Consider the following 16,754-nt stretch of genomic DNA (forward strand, 5'->3'; position numbering starts at 1 on the left):
TCGTTACATTTCCTATAAAAATTCACAACCTGTATCATTTGTGTGTGTTTGGGTTCGACAAAAGACCTCTGGTTATCGAGAACTCTTATCTAATTAATGTAGCAACCTTCAAATTACGAGACTGAGAAAAAGTTTTCTCGTCACTCTGTCCTGAAGTTTCATACATATAAAAAGTGACGTGGTGCCCCTTTACGAGACAAATTAGTTTGATTTTCACATTAAAGCTTAAATCGGACAAACCCGGAAGTGAACGCAGGTGTTTACCTTCCTTTGTATCTTTTTCCAAATTAATTACATTTTTATTTAACCCTCATATACGCTACAGTTAGCATCTCAGTTAATCTCTACAAGTCGTGTCTGCTCCTTACCCTTTTAAACTATCTTCAACTGTACAGTTGAAACCAGATGTACATTCATACACTAAATAAAAAGACAAATATGCTTTTTTATTCATTGTCTGACATGAGATCAGACTAAACGTCCCTATTTAAGGTCAATTAGGATTACCGAAATTATTGTTATTTGCTAAATGCCAGAATGGGATTTTTTTGGAGACAATTTTACTTCCTTCAAAGTCAGCAGTTCACATACATTTGATCAGTATTTGTTACCATTGCCTTTAAACTGTATGACTGGAGTTAATCATTTTGGATATCCTTCCACAAGCTTCTCACAACACTTGGCAAGAATTTTGGTCCATTCCACTTGACAGAACTGGTGTAACTGAGCCAAGTTTGCAGGCTACCTTGCTCTGCATGCTATTTCAGGTCAGCCCATACATTTTCAATAGGATTGAGGTCAGGGCTTCGTTATCTTTAAGCAACTTTGTAACCAGTTTGGCAGTATTGTTCAGTGTCCATTTGGAAGACCCATTTGCGGTGGAGTTTTAACTTCCTGGCTAATGTCTTGAGATGTTGCTTCCGTATTTCCACATCATGTTCTTTCTTCATGATGTCATCTATTTTGTGAAGTTCACAACAAACCCCCAACATGATCCTGCCACCCCTGTATTTCAAAGTTGGAATGGTGTTCTCAGGCTTGCAAGCTTCCCTCTTTATCCTTCAAACATAACGATGCTCATTATGGCCAAACAGTTTAAACTCAGTTTTGTCAGACCACAGGACATGTCTCCAAAAATGAAGGTCTTTGTCCCTGTGTGCATGGGCAAACTGTAATCTGTCTTTTTGAAGTTTCTTTTGGAGTCATGGCTTCTTCCTGGCAGAGTGGCCTATCAACCCATGTTGGTACAGTACTTGTTTCACTGTGGATAATGACACACCCTTACCAGCTAGCATCGTCACAAGGGTTTTTGCTTTTGTTCTTGGGTTGATCTGCACATTGCGGACCAAAGCACGTTCACCTCTGGGACACAGAACCCGTCTCCTTCCTGGCTGGACATTCCCATAGGGTTTGTACTTGCATATAATTGTTTAAAACGATGAACGCAGCACCTTCAGGCATCTGGAAATTGCACCCAAGGATGAACCAGAATCCACAATTCTCTTCCTTATGTCTTGGCTGATTTCTTCCAACTTTATTTTACACAAAGAAGCACTTTGTTCAAGTGGGCCTTCAAATAAATCCACAGGTGTGTCTCTAATTAACTAAAAAAAAATTCACAAGCTTCCAAATACATGACATCATCATCTGGGTTTTCCAAAATTGCAGTACAGAGAATTGATGTATGCTTAAAGGGATGGTAATCTTATTGTATGCAAACTTCTAACTTTGAAGAAACTAATGAAAAAATGTCTAAAAAAAAATCATTCTCTTGTTATTCAAATATACATAACTTTGGTAAACCCAGGAAAAGTTCAGTCTAATTTCATCAGACAGTGAGAGAAAATAGCGTGCCACGTTTCATCAAAGTCAAACATTAGCTTCATAGTAGCACCGTGTTTCTCGATATTGTCCAACAGCCCTATCCATGTGAACAGGGTTCATTTTGACATTATTGCCATATATATATGAAATGTAATATGACCATCACATTTTTACAAGAGCTGTTGTGTAAATGTGCACTCACGTATGATGGAAGAGCTGTAAACATTGGTAACAAGTGAGCCTACAAACATATCCTATACCTATTGAAGTAGTAAATTAATTCTAATGCCATAAAAAAGCAATCCCTCCACCACACCATCCCCGATAGCAAATGTCTTACAGATGAAAATTAAGCCTCTAACCTGATTACATTCCTATTCATGCCTCTTTTAGTCTTTCATTATTGTTACTTCGAGTGAAACAGGCCAGATAATGTGCATTCAATCATTCGCTGCATAACCTGCTCATTCCCATGTCGGATTCTTTGTTACCATCAAATGTTTTTTAAATGAAAAGTATAAGTGTGCTGTAATTATAATTCTAGGACTGTTATAAAATCAAATATCACAATGAATGTAATTTTATTTGCTTGTAATCTCGCTCACCCAGGCTAATAGGAATTTTCAAAGGGCAAGCTCAGGGGTGTTTGAATGGCCCTTGTATAAATTGAATGGCTGCTCTGCTCTCTTGCACTGCTTGTTCTTTTGTCTTTGATATGGAGGCAAAGAGCTTGACAGTCTGGTAGACAAGGGAAATTTGTCAGCCTCTGATCTCCATACCTCTCTGATAAATGAGCGCCTTTGGCAGGAATGCTGGTGGAACCTCTCCTCTGCCCTGCTATGGAATTTTGATGAGGGTTTACGGGATTCCTAGGCAATGAAGTCAGGCCACACGATCAATCTGTAACCAGAAAAGAGGGTAAATCTGCATCAATGCCCATCTAATTCAAACAACCTACCTTTGGTGTGAAAATTAGTTGAATGTTTTTTTCTTTTCTTTTACAATCTAAGAAATAACAAATCTCTATTTTCTATACTGTTTGTCCTCAGGGTCAAGGGTGAACTGGGGGGCAATCCCAGCTGACTTTGGGTAAGGGGCGGGTTACATCCAATTTGGGCACCAGTCAATTGCAAGGGCTGGCGGAGATTTGCCTCTGGACAACTTAATGTCCAAAGTCTATGTGCCCTGTGTGACACCAGTCAAGTGAATGTGGGGGGTGGTGTGGTGTGGTGGGGTGGGAGGATGCCCATAACGCCCATATCAGAAACTGCCCCTGCACTCATTCTAATACTGTACTTCTTTTCCATAATATTCTCAAACTTGCACCAGTTTGTTGATTTCTGAGTATCACCGATACCGGAAATAAATGGTGCTTGAGCAGCTCAAGACATTTGCTGGGCCAGACTGCTGAACTGGTTTTGTGTGAAAGTAGGGCGTGGAATTATCTCCACAATCATCATGTTGAGTTTGCTCACATATTAGCCTGAAAGTTATGCTAGTGAATTACAATACTCTACATAGTCGATAATGGATAGAAAAATCTCATTAAAATTGTCCTTTGAGGATACCAACCACAGTAGCACAATAGGAATGAAGCTGATTTAGTGGATTATATGGACTGACTCGGCTCAATAAATGTGTTTTATTGTTTAAATTATTTGTCAAAATCAATATTCATGTCAGTACATTATAATAAAATGTGAAATATTAGATATATGAGATACCTTTTACGTATTTGGCCTGGATTGACTCTACAAGATTGGTTTGAATGAGGCTAACTTCTGCATTACTCCGCTGCCATAGTTAGAACATAGTTAATGGTCTATCCTTTTGTAGTTTATATTTGCAGCAGGTGCTTTTCATGTGTTTGTGTTGTTTGGGTAGACTTAAGAGGTTATATGCCATATGGAACAGGCCTGATGCGATTTGTGTTTTTTTCCCCTCTTCATTATCGTTACTGTGCCACTTGGTAGCAACTGTAAAAAATAAAATATAAAAAAATGCAAAACTCTGAATAGCACCACTTCAACCATGTAGTGTAGATCCAGCCTTAAACAGTGACTTTGTGATGGAGTTCCACAGGCCACAGAATGTCAAATTTGTTAAAAGCGATTTTGCAGTTGAACCACAATTGAATTTTCTCTGAACACCTGACTAGCTCCAGCAACGAATTTGTTTTAATGGAAACGAGGAATAAATCCAATAGGATATGGTTCCACCATCGTTGTAAGTCTGTGAAACTTAAAATGATAAGAATTATAGCAAACAGTAAGATTTGAACGCGCCGTCTAAATCCTGGTTTGTTATTCGTGTTGGCTCCTCTCCAGCTTTGGTTGGCGCAGCCATATCTGTGCAGCTCCTCGAGCTTGGCTATCAGATGCCTAATTGCACGGGGATCATTGTCTCGGTGGAAGGACTTTATCCCCGTCCCTACTGCTACCGTACTGCGCACGTGCACAGAAACTATGCGCAGTAAGTCGAAATGGTGTCGGCTATAAACAAAGGCTAAAAATTGTGAAATATTTTGTACTTTTTAAAGTAAATGGCAGCAGTTTTGCCGCTCTTGTAAGACCAAAAAAATAATAATCTCCTCTGTAGGGGGCCACTGAAGCCCAAACGTTTGAAAACCCCTGGTATAGAACATGGATAAATGATTGAATGGCAATTTCATGGGATGAGTTGAGAAGATGACAACAACAACGACAAAAAAGCAGATATTTGCTGCTGGTTAGTTGAAAACATGCCATTAACAGTAATCTAAGTAAAGTTTTGCTTTGTTTGTTTGCTGGTTTTGTCTTTATTCTAATTGTTTTCTAATAAGGAATGCCATCACCATTCATTCACAGGTCATTCTCTACCAAAAAGTATTTCTGTATAATCCATCATACATTAAGAGTTAAATTGCCCCGGGTAGGAAGTTAACAAATTTGAATCCTTGAAGGACTAAGCGGTTCTCTCAGCTTCCCACTGATTATGGAAATGCATGTATTGATTCTTGGCATTCCAAATTCCAATCGGAGAAGCCTCAAAACAACATTGCACACAAAAGCAACAAGATTGCCTTCGCTCCCTGCGTCACGATTAATAGAAAGAACAAGCACTACCCCTTGTGGAACACTTGGCCCAATGCAGCGTGGGTAAATGTCACCTCCAGCTGCTTCTGCCCCCCTCCTGATGAGTTAACCTTGTGATAACAAGCTAATGCCTGATTAATGTTGGAGTAATTAGACACAGCTTTTCACACTCAGTTAAGAGGACATACTCCAGCAATTAGCCTGAACTCGAGAAAGATCATTTCAGAGAGAACAGCGAAATGATGCTCCTCAGCTTGCCTCCATTCCCACTTGGCGGTATTAAGGTTTATTTTCTCATTATTCCATCTAATTACCTGTTTGATGTTCTATACAGCTGCCACCCAGAATCTTTGATCCAATTAGGAAATGCTGATTGACAGTGTGGGTGTGGTATTCAAGAACCTGCATTCAATTTGCAGCGGTGACCTTATCAAAGGATGCATGGCCTAATGGTTTTTCTGTTCAACACTGAATGCCAATTGAAAATATAATAATTTCCCTTCAGAATACATGCTGCATGAATGGCACATCTTTGTGTGCGTGTGTATCTCTGTATGTGTGCATATGTATGCCTACTGGGCAAATAATAAGTCGGACCCTTTTAGTAATCCCTCACCCTCATTCCTGGTTTGCTGCAATTAATCGTGCATTAAAGGTGCCATCATTTAGCAAAACAACTTTTTCTTAAATTTGGGATGTTATATATTAGCTCTATGGTGCCTCAGTAAACATGTGAAATATGAATTAAAATCGTCCACGCATTCCCGAGTTCCACACGTTTTTCTGCCGAGGCCTGAAATCGGGTCATTCGAATTTCTCGAGCTTGTCTTCGTCACGAGCAAAGATTTTTGCCTAGCGGTGTCAGCTTAACAAACGTGTGCTCTCGCAAGTGGGTCTTCTACACAGACGCAATTAATCAGGGGGAAAGGAGACAAATATGGAAAAAGCAGATAGAGAACTGGGTAAAACTGAAGTAGCTGTCAGAGGGGCCTTTTTTACATTTTTAACTCCACACAGGCGAGGTCGGATTTGAACGCGGGTCCTCACAACTGCAAGGCAGATGTGCTAACCGTGCCACCGCAACTAAGGCAATTTTTTTATTGACAAAAATATACAAATTGTAGACATTCAAGTTTTCACGTTTTGTAATAGCGCTCAATATTACAGTAAAAGTATCAACAGCAAGGAATGAATTAAAAAAAAAGACAAAAAGACAAAAACCAAGCAGACTAACAAAAAGATATTACCAACCTACATATCTGAAATATTTTAAATAATGAGGTTGATTTTTAGGCATTTTGAATTGTGAATGTGTAACTTTCCCAACATAATGTTATATTTATTTTATTATATAAATATACATACAATTGAGTGATTTCTTGATTTATTCTTGACTATGAGACGACGCTCCTGTTTGTGACGTGCTGGACTTCCTGTTTGGACTACAAATCCCGAGCAGCGCTGTTACTCGGCTGATAACGGTAACAAATGTCAACACTGAGCTTGGCCGGAAGTGGTGCTTGTTCCTTGCTGGCACATGACGACACGTTCAAATTCTGGACAGAACTATTGAGACAGCAAACTCCTCTTTTGACGGTAAAGTAACAGTTTGATAATTTATGTCACTTTATCCTTACGCGCGTTTGATTCCCGATTTAGTTGGACGTCCTAAATAGCTGCTAACGTTAGCAAACACCGTAGTTTCCTCGTTTGAGCGGAGTTGTCGCTATGTCGGAAATCAACTGTGGTCACTGCATTTGTTATTGCGACACATACACAAACTATTTGCTGACGTTTGGGATGATGTCGTGTTTCTCCAGCTTGCCGTACAAAAAAAAAGTTTTTGTATGACAAGCTTTTTGGGTTTAGCGAGTGACGTCAGGGAAGCGTGCTGGGTTCACTTTCGATAGCACTTGGTTGCGTAGAAGTCTTTCAGTTTCAAATGATTGAGTGAAAAAGTATTCTAATTGTATAACATATATTGCCGGGGAAATATAGTGATCTCTGATTTTGTCCGGACTGTGCAAGCAACGACCCAAGTAGCCCGAGATTGAGTTCCAAACATTTGGAGAGATGGACAGTCACAGAAGGGGTACGCCGTGGGGAAAGCTGGTCAAAGTGGATTCCAGTGACGCCGAAGTGCTTCTTTTCAACAGAGAATGCACCATTGGCCGTAAAAAAGGTAAGAATAGCCGCTTTATGTTGAGCAATGACCAGGTTGTTTTTTAAATATATTACTTGTTTTGCTTCTGAATGTGTCACTTGTTACCTATAGACAACTGTTGTCTGTGAAGCAGACATCGCTGTCAGTGTCTGGGGCCTTATAAACCTCCCCCCGACGAAGCACAAAGCCTTCCATCCTGCAAACTTAGAAAGCCTCTTGTGATGATAACAAAAGCCGTCCATTGAGAACATGTGTGTAGAATTTTAAGTAGGTATTTTTTGTATAGGCCTGTATTTCATTGCTTTGTTGTTATAGAGCTTGTGGGGGTGTGCACTTTTTTGGCTATGCAAAATGTCTAGCCTTAATTAGAGAGGTTATGTCTGCGCTAGACATGGTTTACAATGAATTGGCTGCCGGAGTTTGTAACAATTATGGTTTATTGTTGTACTCATCTGTAGGGATTCAGTCGGAACACCCTATGCAGCTTTTATTGACAACCATGAATGTACAGTGGGGCAAAAAAGTATTTAGTCAGCTACCAATTGTGCTAGTTCCCCACTTAAAAAGGTGAGAGAGGCCTGTCATTTTCATCATAGGTGTACCTCACCTATTAGAGACAAAATGAGAAAAAAAATCCAGACAATTACATTCAGTGGCCACGTCTGGGACTGCAGGATTTGAGTCACTGGAGGCGTAGTGTATTACTGGAGGCGTAGTGTATTGCTGATTGTAGCCTTTGTTACTTTGGTCCCAGCTCTCTGCAGGTCATTCACTAGATCCCCCCCCCCGTGTGGTTCTGGGATTTTTGCTCACCGTTCTTGTGATCATTTTGACCCCACGGGGTGAGATCTTGCGTTGAGCCCCAGATCAAGGCATTATCAGTGGTCTTGTATAGCTTCCATTCTCTAATAATTGCTCCCACAGTTGATTTCTTCACACCAAGCTGCTTACCTATTCCAGATTCAGTCTTCCCAGCCTGGTGCAGATCGGCAATTTTGTTTCTGGTGTCCTTTGACAGCTCTTTGGTCTTGGCCATAGTGGTGTTTCGAGTGTGACTAAGGTTGTGGACAGGTGTCTTTTACACTGATAACGAGTTCAAACAGGTGCCATTAATACAGGTAACAAGTAGAGGACAGAGGAGCCTCTTAAAGAAGAAATTACAGGTTTGTGAGAGCCAGAAATCTTGCTTGTTTGTAGGTGACCAAATACTTATTTTCCACCATAATTTGCTAATAAATTCTTTAAAATCAGACAATGTGGTTTAATTGATTTTTTTTTCTCATTTTCTCTCTCATAGGTGAGGTATACCTATGACTAAAATTAAAGGCCTCTTTCATCTTTTTAAGTGGGAGAACTTGCACAATTGGTGGCTGACTAAATACTTTTTTGCCCCACTGTATATCCTTTCTGAGGCCATTTTCAGTCATTCTCCATTGTTATTGTATTTATTTTTGTTTTGTGTTGTAATTGTGGCAGGATGTGATTTGGCCTTTCCTGCCAATAAACTGGTCTCAGGGGAGCACTGCAAGATTGTGCAAGATGAAAACTCAGGGCAAGTGTGGCTTGAAGACATGAGGTATTATGACTATTCAACCATTCTGCCTTCACAAGAGTAGAAATTGTGGGATGAATCTTGTCTTTTCTTTTTGACCGGTTTACTGGCAATAATGAATACAATGATGTGTTCCCCAGCCAAACCTTTAGGTACCCCAAATACAAAAATAACTATAATTGTACTCAACAAAATGCAGACCTGCCAAGGCCAAAAAATTTTATAACTCGTTTCCTTTAAGCTCGCGCTTGGCAGGGGCTCAGTTTTGATTGACATTGTCAGAGGGGTAGTTGTCCAACAATATATTACATGTATTTTTGTGGTTTTAAATTCCAGTGATGCGATAGTAAGTAATAATAGTAGTATAATAATTATTTATAGTTGTTAAAATAGAAACTTTCTGATCTTATTTTGCTAAGACAGGAAGGAAATTTTAGGAACACCTCTCACTATGTTGCTGTAAAGGGTTAGCGCTCAGTATGGCTCCCAAGAAAGTGAAAAGTGCAAGTGATTAAGCTATTAGGACTCTCTGGGAAGTGCCTCCCTTACGCCGGGCATCTGCCGAGTTGTCACTTGTCGGGTTGGGTGCGTTTTGCCACTTTTTATTTATTTTTTAAAAATTGTTTTTCTGTTCATTTCTTCTCCCATTACATAAAAACATCTCATGTTTAAAACGTAGGATGTCTGACTCATGTAGCTAAATGAAGTTACAAAAATGCATTACAGTAGCTCTCAGTATAGGTTGTAATGACAATAATAAACATTGAAATGAATACCTCTCTGACAGTGTCAATCAAAACTGAGCATTATTATGTTGCCAGTAATTAATTTAAGAGAAAAACTTAGAAGCCATTTTACTTCTTGCTAAAATAATGCATTTCAGGGATCTCGTTTGTTGTGCGTCCCACATCCTAGATGCACTAAAATGATAAGGGACGCTAAAAGCATTGTGAATGTGCGTCCACTGACGCACAACGTTTCTTACTTACGTATGTGTGCAAGGCTCAAATTAAGCGGTTTGTCATTGCAGTTTGCTGGTCAAACATCAAAAACACATTGAAAAGCAAAACTGCAAATCAGGTTTACGGCGGAGACGCTCGTGAAGACTGAAGACTGCAGTGGCGTATATGACACAATGCGGTTATGTCACGGATGCGTGGACGCAGAAGTGAAGCGTTCACTTGATTAGCGGGAAGACAGCTGTTCCAAAATGCAACACCGAATTGAGAAGAGAGAGAGAAAAAAGACAAATGGCGAAAGTGTGGCAAGGCGAGCATCCGTTCGTTGTAATACGAACCATTCTCTCCGCCGTGTATGAGGCCGCGTCACGGGGCCCGAGAGACAAAGGTGAAGTTAACGCAGCGCAAATCAGTGAGCTTAACATTGCTTACTTTGAAATTCACAGCCCTACTTTTATTTAGTAAATGAGAAAACACACAGTTGTGCGCATATGTTTGATTACCCAGGCAGAACTTGTAAGATGTGTACAATTCTTTTAAGAAAACATGAAGGACCAGGTGAAACACATTAAATTGTATTTTAATGGGATTCAAATTAAACTGTCAAGCATTTCAGAAAAGCATTATCATTAAACAAAACATAACCATAAAGAAATAAATGATGGTTGTTGTTTAGTCATCAGTCGTATTTGTAAAAAAAAATAAGAATATTTCACAAATTCTGCCTGGGTATGTAAACCTATGAGCACAATTGTACATATATGCAGTCATATGTACCCCTGTCATATTGGAATGAAAGTGTAGTCTCAACTTTTTTCATAACCTCTAGGTGGCATACTAGAATGAAAGTGTACAATCTTTTCATAACCTCTAGGGGGCGGTGGCATAGCGGAATGAAAGTGTACAGCATTTCATAAGCTCTAGATGGCGGCATACATTTATAAAATGTGAAAGTCTTTCATTTTCTCCTATACTTATGTATAATGCGCACTATTGACTTTTGACAATTTTTATGGGGTAAAAAAATGCGCATTATCCACGAGAAATTACGGTAAGTTGTGTTAAAGACAGAGAAACATCAGAAAGTGACCGATAAAGGAAGAGAACATTTTGAACAAATGGTGCTAAAACTGGAACAGGCAGTCATTTTTGTTTGTACTTCTCAGTGCGAAGTTCCCACTGGGAGCTTTTATTAAAAGTGCACATAATATGTCAAACGCATTATGAACCAAAACGAAGGTTTTGAACAAACATAACCTCTAAAATGGTTCAGTTAAGATTTGTTGTATTAAAAAATATAAAATTGTTTGGGACTTCACTGTTGTGTCAAGATGCAAAACAAAAAAGGGGAAACTCAAACTTTATTTTACTTAAATTCAGCACTTTATTTGAACATGTCTTACTTACACTTTTTATTTACTTGCTCTTTTTGTGAAATGCAGCCCTACTTTAGTAAATGAGAGAACATTGCACAGTTGTGATCATATGTTTGATTGCCAGGGCAGAATTTGTAAGTTGTGTACAATTCTTTATTATGCTCTAATATCATTATATCAGTGGCAAAAAAAAATCGATACTATCGTTTATCTTGAAAGTTTTTGAGAATATGTATTGTTCAAAAAAAATTTGCTATCGAAATACACAATATAGTGATAAAGAGCAAGAGCAATGGATAACACAAAAATATTGTACAAACAGTATAAAAGATGCTGTAACAAATGTACAAAAATCTGCAATATACCGTGACCATGAAGCAAGACCCGCGATGTAGCGGAAGATTACTGTATCTGTATTCTGTGATGATAAGTTGCAGGGAGTCGTTGTTCCAGGGCTGCGACTCATTGTTTTCATGACATGTGCATCCCGGGACTCACATGGTCTAAAATGTAAAATTATCTATGCTTTTACTTTCTTCAATAACACAGCTTTGTTGGTGTTCTTTTAGCACCAATGGTACAGTGATCAACATGGCCACACTGGTCAAAAAACAAACTCACATGCTTCAAAATGGTGATGTCATCTACTTTGTATACAGGAAAAATGAGCCTGAACAAAGTAAGTTTGTATTTGTTTTTTTACATTGCGCTCCATATTCTCTCAATTACTCTATACTTTGGATTTACTAGAAGCACAAACTGTGTGTTCTTGCAGATATTGCGTATGTTTACCACACAATCAAAACAGAGCAAGGTATTTTGCAAGATCGTCACGGTAAGTAAAATCCTTGTGTAAAATGCTGTATCTTATTACTTTCTTGACAATAATTACCTTGACTTAACCGTCCACTCTCTATCTAAACATCAGACTTGTCAGCCCACAGTCCTTCTGCTCTCACATCCACCGAGATGACGTTGTCTGTGGAGCCTGTCATGCTCACAAAAGCTCCTTGGCATCTTAATCAGGAAGAACCTCAGCCATCCACCTCTACTTCCGACCTCTGTTTTCAGCTGCCTTTTACACCCGGACCCCTGTCAGCCAGAGCATGTCTAAACTCTGGTGGGTTAGTTTACTAAAATACCTCGTAAATCTAACACAGTCTATATTAACCACATGTGCTTCTCATGCTTTCTTGGGTTTTCTTCAGGTACTCCAGCTTACTCTCATGTTCCAAAAACAAACACGTTAGGTTAAATGAAGACTAAATTGCACGTAGTTTTGATTGGGTGGCTGTCTAAATGACCTGGAATTGATTGTCACAACTTCAGGTGTTTCACATGATTTAACACAGTGTCACTTCAAATGTACATGTAAATTCCTATAGGCATTAAATCTGAATATCGGCATTTGGATCTCCTGTGTAAATCCAGCTGAGGAGGCCTGATTCTGATCCGATTTAATTATTTCATGTATTTTTCTCTTCATGCTGCTGTGACAATATCTAAAGAGGGCTCAACTTTTTTTTTTTTTTTTTAAATTGAATTGACCTAAAAGTTGCTTTCTCAACAGGTAGCCAATCCAGAGATGTGGCTGAAGGACCTGAGAAATCACTGAACAATTTGGAGCCAGAATGCAAGAAGCGAAAAACTGGTGTGTTAATTGATGGGCTTTCTTTCACATACATAGACTAATTCAAAGCTTCAGTTTGTGTGTGTGTGTTTGTGCGCGCGCGTGTTTGTGTGTGTGAGTGTGAGAGGCACACTCGATCAATAAGTCTGGTCTCAGGTTTCAGTACGTCAGTGCTGTTTCCCGGTCCCGGGGGGTTTGGGGGTTGGCTGGCAGCCTTGCCCCCACCAATTCTCACGGGCCACTCCAGATTTCAATGCGCCACACCATTCAGTGGCCACTTATACATAGGGTAGGGCCAATGCCTGCCAGTCGGGGACCTGGCAGTCATATTAACAGGGGGTTAACACTAGGCTCATGGCGGCGATCCTGGGAGCAGGCCCCTCTGGCTGGATGGCCGCTTGGTGTGGGGGCGCCTCTCTAATGCCCCCGTGACTGCTCTCCGGATTGCCCCCTTATTGTTCCCTTGTCGGCGCCCCTATCCGCCCTCCTCTCCACCAAATGGGACACCGTCTCACCTTCTGGCTGAGCGGGGACTGGCCACATTGTGGGCCTAGCGGGTTGGTGGGGGCCGTCTCGTTCTCCTCGGGGCGATGGTGGCGGGGAGTGTGGGGGTCGGCTGGGGGGGTGGCGTTGGGTCCCTGCGGCCTCCTCTTGTTGGCTGGTTTTCGCTGCGCCTCGATGGAGCCGGTCGACCACCCTGGATCCCTCTGTGTGGGATGTATCCCATTCACCCGGCCACTCTAAGGTGGACTCCTGGGCACGACCCCGCCTCTCGACTGGGAGGGGTGGGGTCCTCAGCCCCTGCGGCGCAGGCACAGCAAATACAGGACTCTTCTGATGGTTATTGTGCATGCGAAATGGTGTCAATTCACTTGCATGTGTCCGCAGACACACACCCCTGGGACTTACTCGCTGGGTGTAGGGCCATTCACTCAGTGCGACAAATATCTTATAACTGCGAATTTCTTGGGTATCCCCTCACTTGGACTCTTTCTAAAGATGTTTAAAATTTACATAGCCACTCCCACCATATTTCAGTTGTACAGCTGGGTCCACAACCCCTGTGCTGCATGCTTCCCCTCCTGTCCAATCCTGTTCTATATTGTCCTGTCCTTCCCTCACAGGGTGTAGCACTACTCACCCATACTTGAATCCAATGTGTCATTGAACTAGGTATATTATGCTTTACTTTCCTCATCCTGTTTACAGCTCTTCTTTTCCTATATTATTTAGTTACCTTTTCACTCTCTCTCCTTTGTTTTTTCTGTCACTCCCCTTTAAAAACTTTGTTGTGTTCAACTGAACAACTGTAATTCTCAATAAATATCCATCAGAATACAAAGAAACCACAGTGGCAGCTTAAAAGGTCCACTGTGATACAGTAAAACTGTTCCGGCATAAAAGGGACACAGAGCAAACAATTCCTAGGCGAGGGACCAGACAAAGCACGGCTCCAAAAATCCCTATTGCGTACTGGTTAGAGCGTCCCTGCCAGAAATGTCACCTTTCTGGCAGGGAAGGAGACCGAGTTGGTGTGTGAGGTTGAGAAGTTCTGACTAGATATAGTGGGGCTTGCCTCCACACACAGCTTGGACTCTGTTACCAGTCCTCTTGAAAGGGGTTGGACTCTCTTCAACTCTGGACTTGCCAACAGTGAGAGGCCTATGCACCAAACAGCAGTTCAGAGTACCCAGTATTTTTGGAGTCCTTGGAGGAGGTGCTGGAGAGCGCCCCCGCTAGGGAGTCCATCCTTCTGCTGGGGCTCTTTAATGCTCAGGTGGGCAATGACATCAGAACCTGAGTGGTGTTCTTTTATTGGACTTCAGTGCTCACCACTGATAGTCCATAATGAACACCATATTCAAGCATAAGGGTGTCCACTTGACACCAGGACACCTTAGGTCGCAGTTCAATGATCGACTTTGTGGTTGTGTCATCGGACTTGTGGCCGCATATCTTGGACACTCTGGTGAAGAGAGGGGCGCAGCTGTCACCACCTGGTGGTGAGTTGGCTCCGATGGTGGGGGAAGATGCCGGTCCAACCTGGCAGGCCCAAACGTATTGTTGAGGGTCTGCTGTTTGGTCCCTGTACGAACAGTGTCAGAGTTTGGTCCGCATTGCTAGCAGTAGGTCGGACTCGGAATTTGCCTTAATTTGTTATGATAGATTTTATTGATGTTTTAGATTAAGTGATATTTTTCAGCAATTTCTCAATTTGCACATTCATATTTTAGTTATTTTTATTTTATTTGACATTCATACTTTAATTAAATCACTAGTGACTCCGAACTTGAGTAATGTTTTCACTAAGTACTTTCTTAGTCTTACTCAAGTAATTATTTGTATGACTACTTTTTACTTTTGAGTCATGTTATTCTAAAGTAACAGTACTCTTAATTGAGTACAATATTTGGGTACTCTACCCACCTCTTGGTGTTATGCACAACTAACGCCCAATTCGGCAAAACGGTACGAAACACTTCTGAGGTAACTGGGACAAAGCACCGGTAGGAATATTAAATGTATACAATGTCTTATGTTTTACACAAGATGTCTTCAAGAGCTACCAAAGATGACCATATCTGATGTTTAGGCTTTGTTTGTGTTTTACATAATGTATAAATATCAATTTTTTCATCTTGTGTCCAGTACAGATGAGCTGCATTTATAACTGCTTTTTTTGTTGTTGTTTTTTGAAAGAAAGCTGTATGTGCCACATCTCCTTCATTGTAATTCCAGAGACCGCACTCTCATCCAGCACAGAGCTAACGCCACCAACCTTGGCATCAACTGGAAGTCTTTTGGTCCCAACGCCAGCAGAAGAGACCAAGACAGATAAGATGGAGGAATCACTGACATGTATTATTTGCCAGGAACTCCTATATGACTGTGTCAGGTAAAACTCCAACTCAATTGAGATTTGTGTATGTTTACGTGTGTGTGGAAAACTCATGAATGAGTTCTCCTTTCGCGTCAGCTTGCAACCCTGCATGCACACATTCTGTGCTGCCTGCTACTCTGGCTGGATGGAGCGATCTTCTCTTTGTCCTACATGCCGCTGCCCTGTGGAACGGATCCGTAAGAACCATATCCTCAACAACCTGGTGGAGGCCTACCTCATCCAACACCCTGGTTAGCATAAAGAACAATATAGTCTTTCATTATGACATGCAAATCTGATCCCCTTCTAAAAAGGCATCCACATAAATGAAAATAATACATTTTCTGTAATTGCATTTAGTACAAACAAAGTGGTTGTCTGTTTTATAGAAAAGTGTCGTAGTGAGGAGGACATGAAGAGCATGGACAGCCGCAACAAGATCACTCAGGACATATTGCAGCCAAAAGTTGAGCGTTGTTTCTCTGATGAGGAGGGCAGCTCTGATTACCTTTTTGAGCTCTCTGACAATGACAGCGACTCCTCTGACATTAGGTATAAGTTTTGGGTTGTGCAAAGAGCCTGCACTAGCTAGATATTTAATACATAAACTATCATATTTAAACCATACCTTCACTACAACAGTAAAAGAGAAATGCCAACTTCCTTGGTAGCTCATGTCAATAATATTGTATTTAATTGTTTTAAATATTGGAAAATAAAAGTAAATAACTGCAACAACTTATTTTTTGTTTTTCAGTCAGCCTTTAGTGATCTGCAGACAGTGTCCAGGTTACAGGAGAGATGTCAGTCAGATGCTGTTTGCCAACTTTGCCACAGGCTCAAACTGCTGGGTTCCAGGTCTGCCAGTCCCACCTCCTTTGCCTCCTCCTCTTCCACCTCCAATCAAACCAGCTGGAGATGAAGGCTCTGTGAAGTCCATTGGGGAAGAGCCCTCAACCTCTTCTGACAACCCATCAGGTATTAGCTAAGATAGGAAAAGTAGACACTGACAGTTTGGTATTTAACACAAATACGGAGCTCGTTTGCCTTTCTTCAGTTGTTAAGTGTCAACTCATATCTTAAAAATGAATAAATAAAAAAATAATACAAACCGGTCATCTCTGCAGCTCCTCTAGAGTACCGCTGTCAACCTCTGGGCTGCCATCTCATTTGTACCTGCTGCCTGCAGCCAATGCCAGACAGACGGGCTGAGTTGATCAGCCAGCAGCATTGTAAGTACTTGGTGTAGAAGACAATTTAGTGTAAACTAGGCTTTACACGATCAGGATTTTTG

General features: G+C 40.9%; 1 protein-coding gene across 6 annotated transcripts in view; it reads left to right on the forward strand.

Annotated features, from left to right (window-relative positions):
* Positions 1-6,349: 6,349 nt before the first annotated feature.
* The window catches only part of chfr (checkpoint with forkhead and ring finger domains, E3 ubiquitin protein ligase), a 42,821-nt gene continuing 32,416 nt past the window's right edge, over positions 6,350-16,754 (forward strand). Inside the window, exons 1-12 of one of the 6 annotated variants that reach the window (XM_061766528.1) lie at positions 6,350-6,494; positions 6,927-7,080; positions 8,539-8,638; positions 11,519-11,628; positions 11,725-11,784; positions 11,878-12,069; positions 12,520-12,600; positions 15,319-15,475; positions 15,557-15,711; positions 15,850-16,012; positions 16,218-16,438; positions 16,588-16,692. In XM_061766528.1, the coding sequence (XP_061622512.1) occupies positions 6,972-7,080; positions 8,539-8,638; positions 11,519-11,628; positions 11,725-11,784; positions 11,878-12,069; positions 12,520-12,600; positions 15,319-15,475; positions 15,557-15,711; positions 15,850-16,012; positions 16,218-16,438; positions 16,588-16,692 (1,453 nt within the window). In that variant the 5' untranslated portion in view covers positions 6,350-6,494; positions 6,927-6,971. Of the gene's footprint in view, positions 7,081-8,538; positions 8,639-11,518; positions 11,629-11,724; positions 11,785-11,877; positions 12,070-12,519; positions 12,601-15,318; positions 15,476-15,556; positions 15,712-15,849; positions 16,013-16,217; positions 16,439-16,587; positions 16,693-16,754 lie in introns of all 6 variants that reach the window. The other 5 variants (XM_061766527.1, XR_009787587.1, XM_061766530.1 and 2 more) reach the window with 5 other exon arrangements.

The sequence above is a fragment of the Phyllopteryx taeniolatus genome, chromosome 3 (genome assembly GCF_024500385.1).
Source record: "Phyllopteryx taeniolatus isolate TA_2022b chromosome 3, UOR_Ptae_1.2, whole genome shotgun sequence".
Classification (NCBI taxonomy): Eukaryota; Metazoa; Chordata; class Actinopteri; order Syngnathiformes; family Syngnathidae; genus Phyllopteryx; species Phyllopteryx taeniolatus.